We start from the raw sequence: 12,119 nt of genomic DNA on the forward strand, positions 1-12,119 counted from the left end.
TAATTAAAATCGTTATTTTTGAGTTTTCGGGGTTTTGACCCCGGAACTTGATAGTATGTCGAAAAATGCTTTGTAATGGTCAAGGTCACCAAGGTCACGGGGGGTCAAAGGTCATTTGACCGGTCCGTCACAAGACAAAAACAAGTTTTTGGCGAGCTAAGACGCCGTTGTTATTACCTCTAGGGTGAAAGGAATTAGTGTTTCTGCTTTGCCCAGACCCGATGTATCATATGCGCAGGTCAGATTTGGTGACAAATATGTCCGCCGTCTGTCCGCATGTCTGTCCGCCAAAATACTGTATAGCCATTTTCTCCGGAACTATTAAACATACAGAGTTGAGATTTTGCACACAGCATCCCATTCAACTGTGTCTAATGATGCTGTAAAAATCAAGTCATTTGAATTTCAACTTCTGTTCCCCATGGCAACCTGAAAATGAAAAACTTCAATCCAAGATGGCGGCCAAACGGCTAGAGGTATCGATCTGGGACTACCAGGCAAAAATGATCGGCATCTCATGACCAAGTCACATACCAAATATGGAAGCGATTGGGACAATAGTGAGTGGAGTTATATGCTGTTTTATGCCGTTTTGGACACATAATGCATTTGTGCAATTTTCAATGCCATATGGCCGCCAAACAATCAAACTTTTGATATGCATGTAAGAACACGAAATGTTAAGCATCGTATGTTGATGCATACTGCCAAGTTTTACTGCCTTCTGTGCAGAATCTGACCAGCTATGCTGTTTATAATGTAGTATCATCAGAATCTGACGAAATCCAATATGGCCGCCAAACAATTCACATTTTGACATGCACCCAAGAACAAAAATGTTCAACATACCAAGTTACTACGTACTGCCAGATTCTAGCTGCATAGTTGAAATAGTAATGACGCTGCGATTTTTGAAAATACATTTTAGTACAAAATAAACAACAGAAGCAAACATCTAGATATCCGTAACTAATAAAGATATCGCAACGCATAACCTATGAGTTGTACATATTTGAGGTATATTATGTATATCTGCACATTTACAGCGTTCTGCAGTTCATACATTCAGAGTTATGGATTGCGAAAAATGCCTACCCCACAAAATCTGCAATTTCCGATAAACATCTTCAATCCAATATGGCCGCCGCATCACGTGACTTTGACATAGGACCAAGAACAGAAAATGTTCAACAACCAAAAGGCCACTTCAGAACAAGCGTTTAAACTGTTGTATGTGCTAAGTTTGGTTTGGCACAAAATGGCAAAGAAGCCCGTGAAAGTTTTTGAAGACAAGTTTTTGCCAGAAGTAGCGTCCAATATGGCGGCCATCAGCATAAAGATATAGCCACATTTGACGATGCTGTGTAGAAACATGCATAGACACAAAGTATGCAAAGTTTGAAAGCCGTAGCCCTTGTAGTTTCAGTGCAGCACATTTTGGGAGGTAAGCATATTGAACTAGACACTGTGTCTATTTCATCATTCATCAATTTGAAAATATCAGTCCTCAAAGCAAAAGAATGGCTTGACTACCCTAGGAAATAGATTTCATTTGGAGAGACTGAAATACAGCTGTGGAAATCATATGAATGGACCACCAATGGGGACACCAGGTGTTTGAAAAAACTGTAAGCATGTCCTGCCCCGATATAGCACTTGCTAGACACCATATTTGTTTCAGAAAGGTGAATATTGAAGGTCTAGCCCCACACAGAAGTACTCCGGCCATACCACAGTGGCCCATAAACAAACAAGATAATAGAGAGAGCGAGAAACAGAAAATCGTGAAGCCCAGAGATACGGCTGCTTACACCAAAGGAAAAATAATTTGGAGTGAGATCTGTTTTACAACAGTTTAAATGTATTGAATCAATCGTTTTCTTTCTGGGAAATGTCTGTCAAACAAATTAATTGTTGCCTGGAAAACTTCCTCAACTCGATCTATTTACTTCCTCAACTAGATCTATTTACACGACTTTACAATGAAGTTGTCCGGAGTGAAACAGGGAAAACCCGCCCCTTAAATATAGAATGATATGCGTTACGAGAACTATTTATAGCCGTATATGAACAAGCTAAGCGTTGTATTTCATCACTTTCAGAGTCTCCCTGGACAGAAGAACACCCTCGCACTCTCATTTCCGATGCGACGTTTTCACAAGGTAGGATAATTCTATATTATCGACATTGTCTTGTCAAAAAGGGCAAGATATTATTATGGATAACTTCTGTATTCTATTTTTCATCAACAACGTTCTGTTTTCATAATACTGATGTGGACTCGATTATTGTCACTGTTTTGTTTGTTTGTTTGTTTGTTTGTTTGTTGTTTGAGGGGCGGTGGGGTAGCCTAATGGTTAAAGCGTTGGCTCATCACGCCGAAGACCCGGGTTCGAATCCCCACATGGGCACAATGTGTGAAGCCCATTTCTGGTGTCCCCGCCGTGATGTTGCTGGAATATTGCTAAAAGCGGCGTAAAACCAAACTCAGTCAGTAAGTCAGTTGTTTGTTGTTTAACATTTCACTAACATTAATACTCCATATATATGACGGTGTCTGTGAATAATTGAGCCTTGGCCAGTCAACCAGCCTGACCACCCGATCTCGTCAGTCGCCTCTTATGACAAGCAGGGGTGGTGGGATAGCCTAGTGGTTAAAGCGTTGGCTCGTCACGCCGAAGACCCGGGTTCGAATCCCCACATGGGTACAATGTGTGAAGCCCATTTCTGGTGTCCCCCGCCGTGATGTTGCTGGAATATTGCTAAAAGCGGCGTAAAACCAAACTCAGTCGTCAGTCAGTCTTATGATAAGCATTGTAACCCATGTGTAGTCCTATAGTACACGGTTTATGTGTGTTAAACAAATAGTTTATTTCATTGTCTTTATCGTCTTTATCGCTTTTACAGCACAACAATAAAGAAGTTGTTCATCCATATATTGTTATCCTCCCTTTAATGTTACATACGCCCCAAATTCCAATAAAACAGTTTATTATCTTGTCAAATTATTCTTGTGGGTACAGTTGTATGTCCCTGTGGTTGTACCGATGTACAACACGACCGATGGCTATCATTTTGTACAACCATAGTTACTGCTCGCCTTGTTTCAGGTCAGTGATATCGACTGGCCTCACAATAGAGAGGACAAAATTGAGTTGACGGTTAGGTTACATTTTGACAGGATCGGATTTAAGTACAGCGAAAACTAAATACATAAGTGGATTATATAACCATAACATAAGTGTTGATTTTGTGAAACAGATCGGCTGACCTTGGAGACAGTATACAGCTTAAGTCTCACCTTCCATACCGCAAATATACACACGTTGGAGTGAGTGAGTTTATGTTTACGCCGCACTCAGCGGCGGTCTGTAAACAATCGAGTCTGGACCAGACAATCCAGTGATCAACAGCATGAACACACGTTGGAAAATATTATAGAAATTACTGAGTGCGGGATTAAAAAACAATTACACAATCCTAAAAATAAAATATGATCACGGATGTTGGGTTATCGGCTTTTCCCGGAGTTGAGCCGAGGGCGCTGTGAAACGCTACAATGAGATTCAGTGAAGTGTGACAGTTTCCACACATGCTGGAGTCGAATCACAAATGAAGCCACGCCTAATGGATAGTCCATCAGCATCGTACAGATACTCTTTACAGTTGCAGTGTATCGGAATCTGACAGTTGCTGTTTAACAGTATCATACAATTGCTGTTTATTAATATCATACATTTGCTTTATCGGTATCATACAATTGATTTTTTTTCTCGGCACCATACATTTGCATTTTATCGGTATCATACAATTGATGTTTATCGGCTCCATACATTTGCTGTTTATGGGAATCATATATTTGCTGTTTATCGGTATCATACAATTGATGCTTAACGGCACCAATACATTGGCTGATGAACGGCACCGTACATTTGCTGTTTATCGGTATCATACAATTGCTGTTTATTGGTATCATAGTTTGCTTTTTATTGGTATCATACAATTGCTGTTTATCGGCACCATACATTTGCTGTTTATCGGCTCCATACATTTGCTGTTTATTGGCACCATACATTTGATGTTTAACGGCACCATACATATGCTGTTTATCGGCACCATACAATTGATGTTTAACGGCACCATACATTTGCAGTTTATTGGCACCATACATTTGATGTTTATCGGCACCATACATTTGCTGTTTATCCGCACCATACATTTGCTGTTTATCGGCACCATACAATTGATGTTTAACGGCACCATACATTCGCTGTTTATCGGCACCATACAATTGATGTTTAACGGCACCATACATTTGCTGTTTATCGGCACCATACAATTGATGTTTAACGGCACCATACATTCGCTGATGGAGGGCACCGTACATTCGCTGTTGATCGGTATCATACGTTTCCTGTTTTTCTTACACACCCGTGGGTGAGAAACCCATGTGAGAAAACTGTTATCCCACATATGTGTGAGATCGATTTCTAATCCCGTGATTGGCTAATCCATGGTGATGACCTGTTTTATGACGGTACTATTTTGCTGATTAATCGGTATTCATAAGTTTCTCGTTTCAATCGGTATGCCAAACATCTGTATTCGCCTGTATTTGTGCGATCTTGGTATATGCTTATAGTATTTGCATTTATGAAATAAATCGAACTTAATTTAGATAGTAACATGTACATATTTTGCTTTGTCGTCTGCTACCGTAGTTGCTGCAGATTATGCATAGTCACGACTTCAAAATGGCTTCAGCAATAAGTAACATATGTGTAAACGATTACGAAAAGATCGATGGTAACGACAAAGGGCGTGTTAACTGCGGCTTTCCTTTGAACATATTTACAACATTAGTTTATACGGAGATGCGACACGTTTCAAGGTATCGCCTTACGAAATTACCTGACACGGTAACGTCAGTGCCATTTACCTACTGACTTAATTGATGAACTGATGAAGGATGAATTTTTTACGGATGAACTTAGTGATTGTAACAATACGGATCGATCCCCAAGGCGTTTGCAAGGGTTCATGATTGTAACAACAACATTTCGAAACAACTCGTTGTAAGGTAAATGGTATCTGACAGACACTCGTTTAGTAATCTCTATATCAGTGTCATACATTTGCTTTTTATCGGTGTCATACATTTGCTGTTTATGGGAATCATACATTTGCTGTTTATCGGTGTCATACAATTGATGTTTAACGACACCATACATTCACTCTTTATTGGTATCGTACAATTGCTGTTTGTCAGTATCATGCAATTGACGTTTATCGGTATCATACAATTGATGTTTAACGGCACCAATACATTCGCTGATGAACGGCACCATACATTCGTTGATGAACGGCACCATACATTTGCTGTTTATCGGTATCATACAATCGCTGTTTATCGGCACCGTACATTTGCTGTTCATCGGCAACATACACATTATTGAGGTCAGGAAATATACTGAAACAAATCATACGATATTTAGGATACTACAGGATATATGCAATGTTTTAAAAAGGAAATTTCATGGAAACTTAACACAATAAACGTATGTTATCTTGTTCTTTCAGGACGTGACTATTTGAGGAGGAAACACCGCGACAGTCATGGCGAGTACTGGCGACTACAGGGGAACTATTGCCATTCACATACATAGCGATGCCACAAATATTAACGCGGCAGGAATTGTCTACGGGGGTGTAGGCCACAGGACAGAAAATGAGATAATAATTAGAAAAGAAGTTGCTCCCAGGGTTGGGAGTTTACAAGGCACTGGATATATAACTACGGGCGGATCAGGCAGTGCCCAAAGTATTACAAATGAAACGAGGTCTCAAGTAATCAGTGCACAAAGTATTGAAAGTGAAACGAGGTCTCAAGTAAGGAGTGCACAAAGTATTGAAAGTGGAACGACGTCTCAAGTAATCAGTGCACAAGGAACTGAAAGTGAAACGAGGTCTCAAGTAAGGAGTGCACAAGGTATTGAAAGTAAAACGAGGTATCAAGTAAGGAGTGCACAAAGTATTGAAAGTGAAACAAGGTCTCAAGTAAGGAGTGCACAATGTCTAACAAGAGAGACTTCTTCAGAAGCAGGATGTGCACATGATGATGTGCAAACGTCTTGGGTGGAAAGTGAGCTAAAGATTGAACCAGAAACCGCTAAATTAGGAACTGTAGAAGGCGGCGGGCAGGAACCTCCTGCTAGAGAAGAAACTGGACTCCCCTCAAGGACTGCCGCTGCTGCTGGAGAAGAGACTGGACTCCCCTCGAGGACTGCCGCTGCTGCTGGAGAAGAGAATGGACTCCCCTCGAGGACTGCCGCTGCTGCTGGAGAAGAGACTGGACTCCCCTCGAGGACTGCCGCTGCTGCTGGAGAAGAGACTGGACTCCCCTCGAGGACTGCCGCTGCTGCTGGAGAAGAGACTGGACTCCCCTCGAGGACTGCCGCTGCTGCTGGAGAAGAGAATGGACTCCCCTCGAGGACTGCCGCTGCTGCTGGAGAAGGGAGAGGATGCGGACATGATATTCTACATGTCAAAGTTAGAGGAACAGAGGCTCTACATTGTCCAAGTACAGAAGGATGTAGGACGCAAACCAGAGGTGCAGTAGGATATCAGCAAGGTAATTAACACTATTTTCGGCTGCATAAATAGGGTGCATGTTTCTTGAGCACAGTTTTACAAATGTGAGGAGGTAAGTTACTATATAGACTCTTGTTTTTCATATTTTCTTGAAACATAATAGTAACAAACACAAGTGGGTACACGTTGCAGCTCTTTAACGCAATGCCGGTCGTAAAATACATCTTATAATGCTTCGTAAACCTTTACTGGAAAAACCTTTTACAAAAAGTCACACCTTGACAGCACCTTGCATTGCTGGTCTGCTTTCAATCAAATTTTCGCTAACCATAACGTTTGATCAAACTATAGCATGTGACAATGTAATGGGACCTGGGGATGGTGAGGTAACCTAATGGTTAACGCGTTCGCTCGTCACGCCGAATGTCCGGGTTTCATTCCCCACATTGATACAATCTGTGAAGCCAATTTCTGGTGTCCCCGGCAATGATTTTACAGGAATAATGTTAAAAGCGGAATAATTACCCATCTCACTGTTATCGACCATGAGACGTTTGTGTGTTTCTAATAATAATATTTTTCTTTATCTTTGACCATTTTGATAATATTTAACAGGATCGACAGGTATATTTATCACCACGAGTACACACAATAAATACAATGATTTAAAGAATCTCCACCGCGTCTTTCCATATTGCATACGTCAACGCGAGTCGATGAGAGCGTGTGCAAAAGGTATTAAAATGGAAACGAGTCCTCAAGTAAGGGGTGAGGAATGTGTTGTAAGCGAAACGAGTACTCCCGTTTCAAATGTTGATATTTTTGAAATCAAGAGACACAAGGATTTATCTTACCTTTATGTAAAATATTTCATTGGTCAATGACGCTTTACCACATTTCCGTGTCACCCCTCCAAGGAGGGTGACAACTGGAAAAAATATCACCCGCTGCGACGGTAACCGCGAAGCTCTCCGCCGAGAAGCTGTATCGCTAACAACCGTGTGACGTCATAATATGACGTATGCAGTGCACGGAGTTCGAAAACCGTTCGATAAGCTGTTTTTTAGTTCGCTGTCTACACATTTATTTTACCGACTTTCCCTTCTTTATTTAAACTATTTTATACATTGAATCGTTTGGAGACACAACTAAAACATAATTAACCATTTTTGTAACATCTTTTAGCTTTTAAGAATATGTTTCACTGGTTTTAAAAATACAGTCGAGCGGCAGACGCCATTTTGTTTACATGTCATATAGTCGGTAGCGAGCTTATCAATCTTCAAAACAAAATAAAAGATATTTTGTAAATTCAACATGGCGGTAAGGTAAATATGTTGTAGACATCTCCCTCGGGTAGTACGGTCTGATGTACCCCTTTTTGTAGCAAAGTTATTCCTCGCCAACCGGCTCGAGTGACACGTGACACTGCTGCAAAGAGGCATACATCAGACCGTACTACCCTCGAGAGAAGCATACACATGTAGATTATCTTCCAGAATAGTTTTTCAAATGCTTTTACAATTTCTAAACAGCGATAACCAATGTCTCGAAAACACAAGATATACAACTAAACAGCTGATTATTGACGTCATATGATAGTGACGCCATACGACGACTTCACAGTGGTCTACAAAGAGTGAAATTGCACACATAACAAAAGATGGAAGCAAATATTTGATGATAAGTACACATTGTATTTATTTGTGTTTCGCACTGAACGCCTCGAGCCTCATTTTAGGTCATAAATCTGACACCAAATCAGTATTATACTTGATTAACCATGGAAGAGTTTCCCGCAAGCCTAAATATATGACATAAATTCGACCTCGTTGTATCACGGCATTCATCGTATCGCGGCACGGCAAACCGAAACATGAGTCTCATTAACCACTTCAGACAATGACCTACTTTTCAGCCGATCCCACCGCTTCCGTGGTGTAGTGGCTAGAGCGTCCGTCCGGAGTGCGGAAGGTCGCGCGGGTTCGATCCCCGACTGCGTCATACCAAAAGACGTTAAAATATGGTACTTGTTGATCCCTGCCTGGCGCTCGGCATTAATGGGTACATCAAGGACTGGCCGGCTCGGAGTCAGTATAATGTGTCTGAGTGGCGTATTCATGCTTCACTGCGGCATGGTATCACAGTGGGCTAGCACTATAACACCAGCTTCAGTCTGGGCTAGTAAAGCAACCGCACATACACATACACACTCATGTACGTCGTCATATGAGCGAAATATTCTCACCGCTCTTAAAAGGTGATTTATTTCATTGGAGTGTCATGTCAAAGGTTAAGGATGGTTTTACTAATCGTAGAAATATTTAACTAGTCGTCTTTGCAGTAACTTCTGGAACATTTTGAAACTGCGATGGCATTACCGCCATTGGATCTATCATGAATCAAAACTTACTTCGTCAAGAGCAATCCTGCGACTACTGTAAGGTCATTTGCACATTTTCCGACCTAAAACTATAAGGGGAAGTGACGTATCGTGCAACTTGACCCTGCAAACGACAGCAATTGTATGGCGTTTTAAGGCGGCAAAGAAATATTTTCTTACGTTATTGTTACCTTGTATAAAAATGAATACAAGTTTCAGATGTTTTGGTTAAAAACATGATGATATGACCAATCACAATGAATTTCATAAATGATTTTTAATATTAAAACTATTTACATTCGTTCCTTGTCGTAAGTAAACGTTTGACAGTGCCATTTGCTTGTACCGCGTGCCATAGTAAGAAAATAGTTCTCTCGATGGAGTTCTCTCCCTTGGCAAACATTAACCGGCTTCGTTCGTCTAATGGCTCTCGCTGAAAAACTATCAAAGTTAAAATAATATGTTTTTCACAAAAATGTTGATTAAATGTCACGTTAATCAGATTTCATAATAAAAAGGGCCTAATAAGTTGACAATTTCATTTCCGATTACGATATATCAAGTGCCGTGATACAATGAGGTCACAGGCTATATATACTCGAGTCTGGACCAGACAATCCAGTGATTTAAGTTATGAGTTTCCATATACGCAACTGACGTGCATCAACCATTTCCGCCAGACTTACGATCTGGTACCGTTAGTTGCCTTATTACGACAAGCATGGGTTGCTAACGACTAAAGTTCACCCTGATCTTTACGGGTTGGCGCTCGAAAATGATACTATTAATCGCATTTTACCAGTAATTGTTTCTGTTTCAGCGATGAAGAACTCGGACAAACGTCAAAAAGACAATGATTTCCACAGAGCATGCAAACTGGGAGATTTGGACCGAGTTGTTCGAATTTTGTCAGAAGATCTGGACAACCTCAACCGGAAGGACAGTCACGGAAGAACAGGTCTAATGGTGGCTGCCTACCAAGGACATAGAGATGTGGTGGAGCTTCTCGTGACCAAAGGCGCAGATCTGACGTCAGTGGACAAAGGTGGCGACACAGTTCTTCACGCAGCTTGTCGTGCAGGCGACATAAGTATCGTCAAGTTTGTCCTCTCCAAGGATGAGTTGGACGTCAACAGTTCCGATAAATCAGGGATGACACCGGCGATGTCTGCAGCACGCTGGGGGTATTTGGATGTCGTGAAGCTGCTCCTCCGTAGGGGGGCAAAGATGCAATTAGTTGATGATGAGGGTGACACTATTCTGCATTACGCCTGTCGTGGAGGTCACGAGGACGTCGTTGAATGCATCGTCTCATCAGACGCTGCTCTTCGTCAAAGCCAAGAACAGGAATGGAAAGACAGCAGTAAAGGTTGCCAAAGAAGAAGGTCATCATGTCCTACGTGAACGTCTCAAGTCTGTCGACTCTGGATGTTACCTTATGTGAGTGTTTGTGCATCCGTGTTGTTGATGATGACGATGCTGGTTTAATGCCGCACTCAGCAATATTCCAGCTATATGGAGGCGGTCTGTAAATAATTGAGTCTGGACCAGACAATCCAGTAATCAACAGCATGAGAATCGATCTACGAACCGGGATACGATGGCATGTGTCAACCAAGTCAGCGAGCCTGACCACCCGATCCCGTTAGTCGCCTCTTACGACAAGCATGGGTTGCTGAAGACCAAATCTTCACGGGGTTTTGTGGCTGTGACATGACTTCCTCATACATATGGTAACAGATGGAACTGTACACAATGGATGCGCGTCCATTCCTCATCATCCGGGTGATTCGCTGTGCAGTTGTGTCTCTTTGGCTCAATCCAGCTAGGGTCCATGCAGGTAGCAAACGTACTGTAAGTCCCCATGGTCCCTAGTATGGTGATCTACCTTCTGTTGTTGGCGATCTCTAGCCTGTTTTTATATTGTATTGTCCCAATAGTGCTATTAGTTTTAAACTTTCCACGCTATTTTTGATTCAAATTGTGATATTCTAGTTGTTTTACTGTCCTCGTTTTTATAATATACATATATTCCACTTCAAAATCAAATATGTTCTCGTCACGATATGGCTGCAAAATTGCCGATGTGACGTTAAATAATAACTCACTCACTCACTCTTTGGCTCACCAGAGTCCTGTGACTGTTGGTTCTAATAACTGTTTTTCACCAACATAACAGTACATGTGAAAGTCTTTCGTCACACCGTGGTACGACTGGTATACTCTCAAAGCGGCGTAAAACAAAATTCACTCATTCATCATCATCGACCATATCCAACCGCCTCCGTGGTGTAGTGGTTAGAGCGTTCGCTCGGAGAGCGGAAGGTCGCGGGTTCGATCCCCGACCGCGTCATACCAAAAGACGTTAAAGTATGGTACTTGTTGGTCCCGGCCTGGCGCTCGGCAGTAATGGGTACAATAAGGACTGGTCGGCTCGGAGTCAGTATAATGTGTCTGAGTGGGGTATTCATGCTTCACTGCGGCGCGGTATCACAGTGGGCTAGCACTATAAAACCAGCTTCAGTCTGGGCTAGTACAAGCAGCCGCACATACACATACACACGCATGCACGTCGTCATATGAGCGAAATATTCTCAAGCACGACGTTAAACCCAATTTCACCTCACCTCATTGACCACCCAGTGTATTATAAAAGTACCCAATCCAGTTTCATTAATAACCATCACGCAATTGCCATCATACATTCGTTTTGGAAGTGACGTCACAGGCGCTATTGCTCCTGTCCCCGTGGAACGTCACTGGGTTTCAACTTGTTCCATTGTGCTATCTGAAACAAAGAAAGCCAAAGAAAAAAGAAATCTGTCGTAGCGTTTCACGTAGCCATATAAAAACACTTTATGTAACTTTACCAAAAATTGATACGATTTTATTCATTTCTGTACGTGTAATCGAGAATTAAACCGTGTAACGTTTTTTCTGTGTTTCCCATTTCCACCCCGCCCTGAATGTTCATTCCTACAGAAAATACCCGTGAAGATCCGGGTTAGAATATTGATCTTCAGTAACCCATGCTTGTCGTAAGAGGCGACAAACGGGATCGGGTGGTCAGGCTCGCTGACTTGGTTGACACATGTCATCGGTTCCCCATTGCGCAGATCGATGCTCATGTTGTTGATCACTGGAT

At 41.8% G+C, this 12,119-nt stretch overlaps 1 protein-coding gene across 2 annotated transcripts; it reads left to right on the forward strand.

Annotated features, from left to right (window-relative positions):
• The first annotated feature begins 2,080 nt into the window (after positions 1-2,080).
• On the forward strand, positions 2,081-10,524 carry LOC124267506 (ankyrin-2-like). Of its 2 annotated transcripts, XM_046702428.1 has the most exons (4): positions 2,081-2,162; positions 5,581-5,882; positions 6,051-6,631; positions 9,795-10,524. In XM_046702428.1, exons 2-4 carry the CDS (start codon positions 5,617-5,619, stop codon positions 10,376-10,378), a joined length of 1,431 nt encoding a protein of 476 aa, XP_046558384.1. In that variant the 5' UTR covers positions 2,081-2,162; positions 5,581-5,616; the 3' UTR covers positions 10,379-10,524. The 2 variants fall into 2 exon arrangements, with proteins under 2 accessions (XP_046558384.1, XP_046558383.1); XM_046702427.1 differs by having other exon boundaries at positions 5,581-6,631.
• The last annotated feature ends 1,595 nt before the right edge of the window (positions 10,525-12,119 follow it).

The sequence above is a fragment of the Haliotis rubra genome, unplaced genomic scaffold (assembly GCF_003918875.1).
Source record: "Haliotis rubra isolate DU_JTF1 unplaced genomic scaffold, ASM391887v1 Scf1317, whole genome shotgun sequence".
NCBI lineage: Eukaryota > Metazoa > Mollusca > Gastropoda > Lepetellida > Haliotidae > Haliotis > Haliotis rubra.

What these genes read in the sequence shown, in the direction of transcription:
- LOC124267506 (XM_046702427.1), top strand. Translation starts at nt 5,617, where the DNA reads ATGGCGAGTACTGGCGACTACAGGGGAACTATTGCCATTCACATACAT. An exon ending in TGCAGTAGGATATCAGCAAG is followed by an intron (nt 6,632 to 9,794) that starts GTAATTAACACT and finishes TTTCTGTTTCAG; the next exon opens with CGATGAAGAACTCGGACAAA.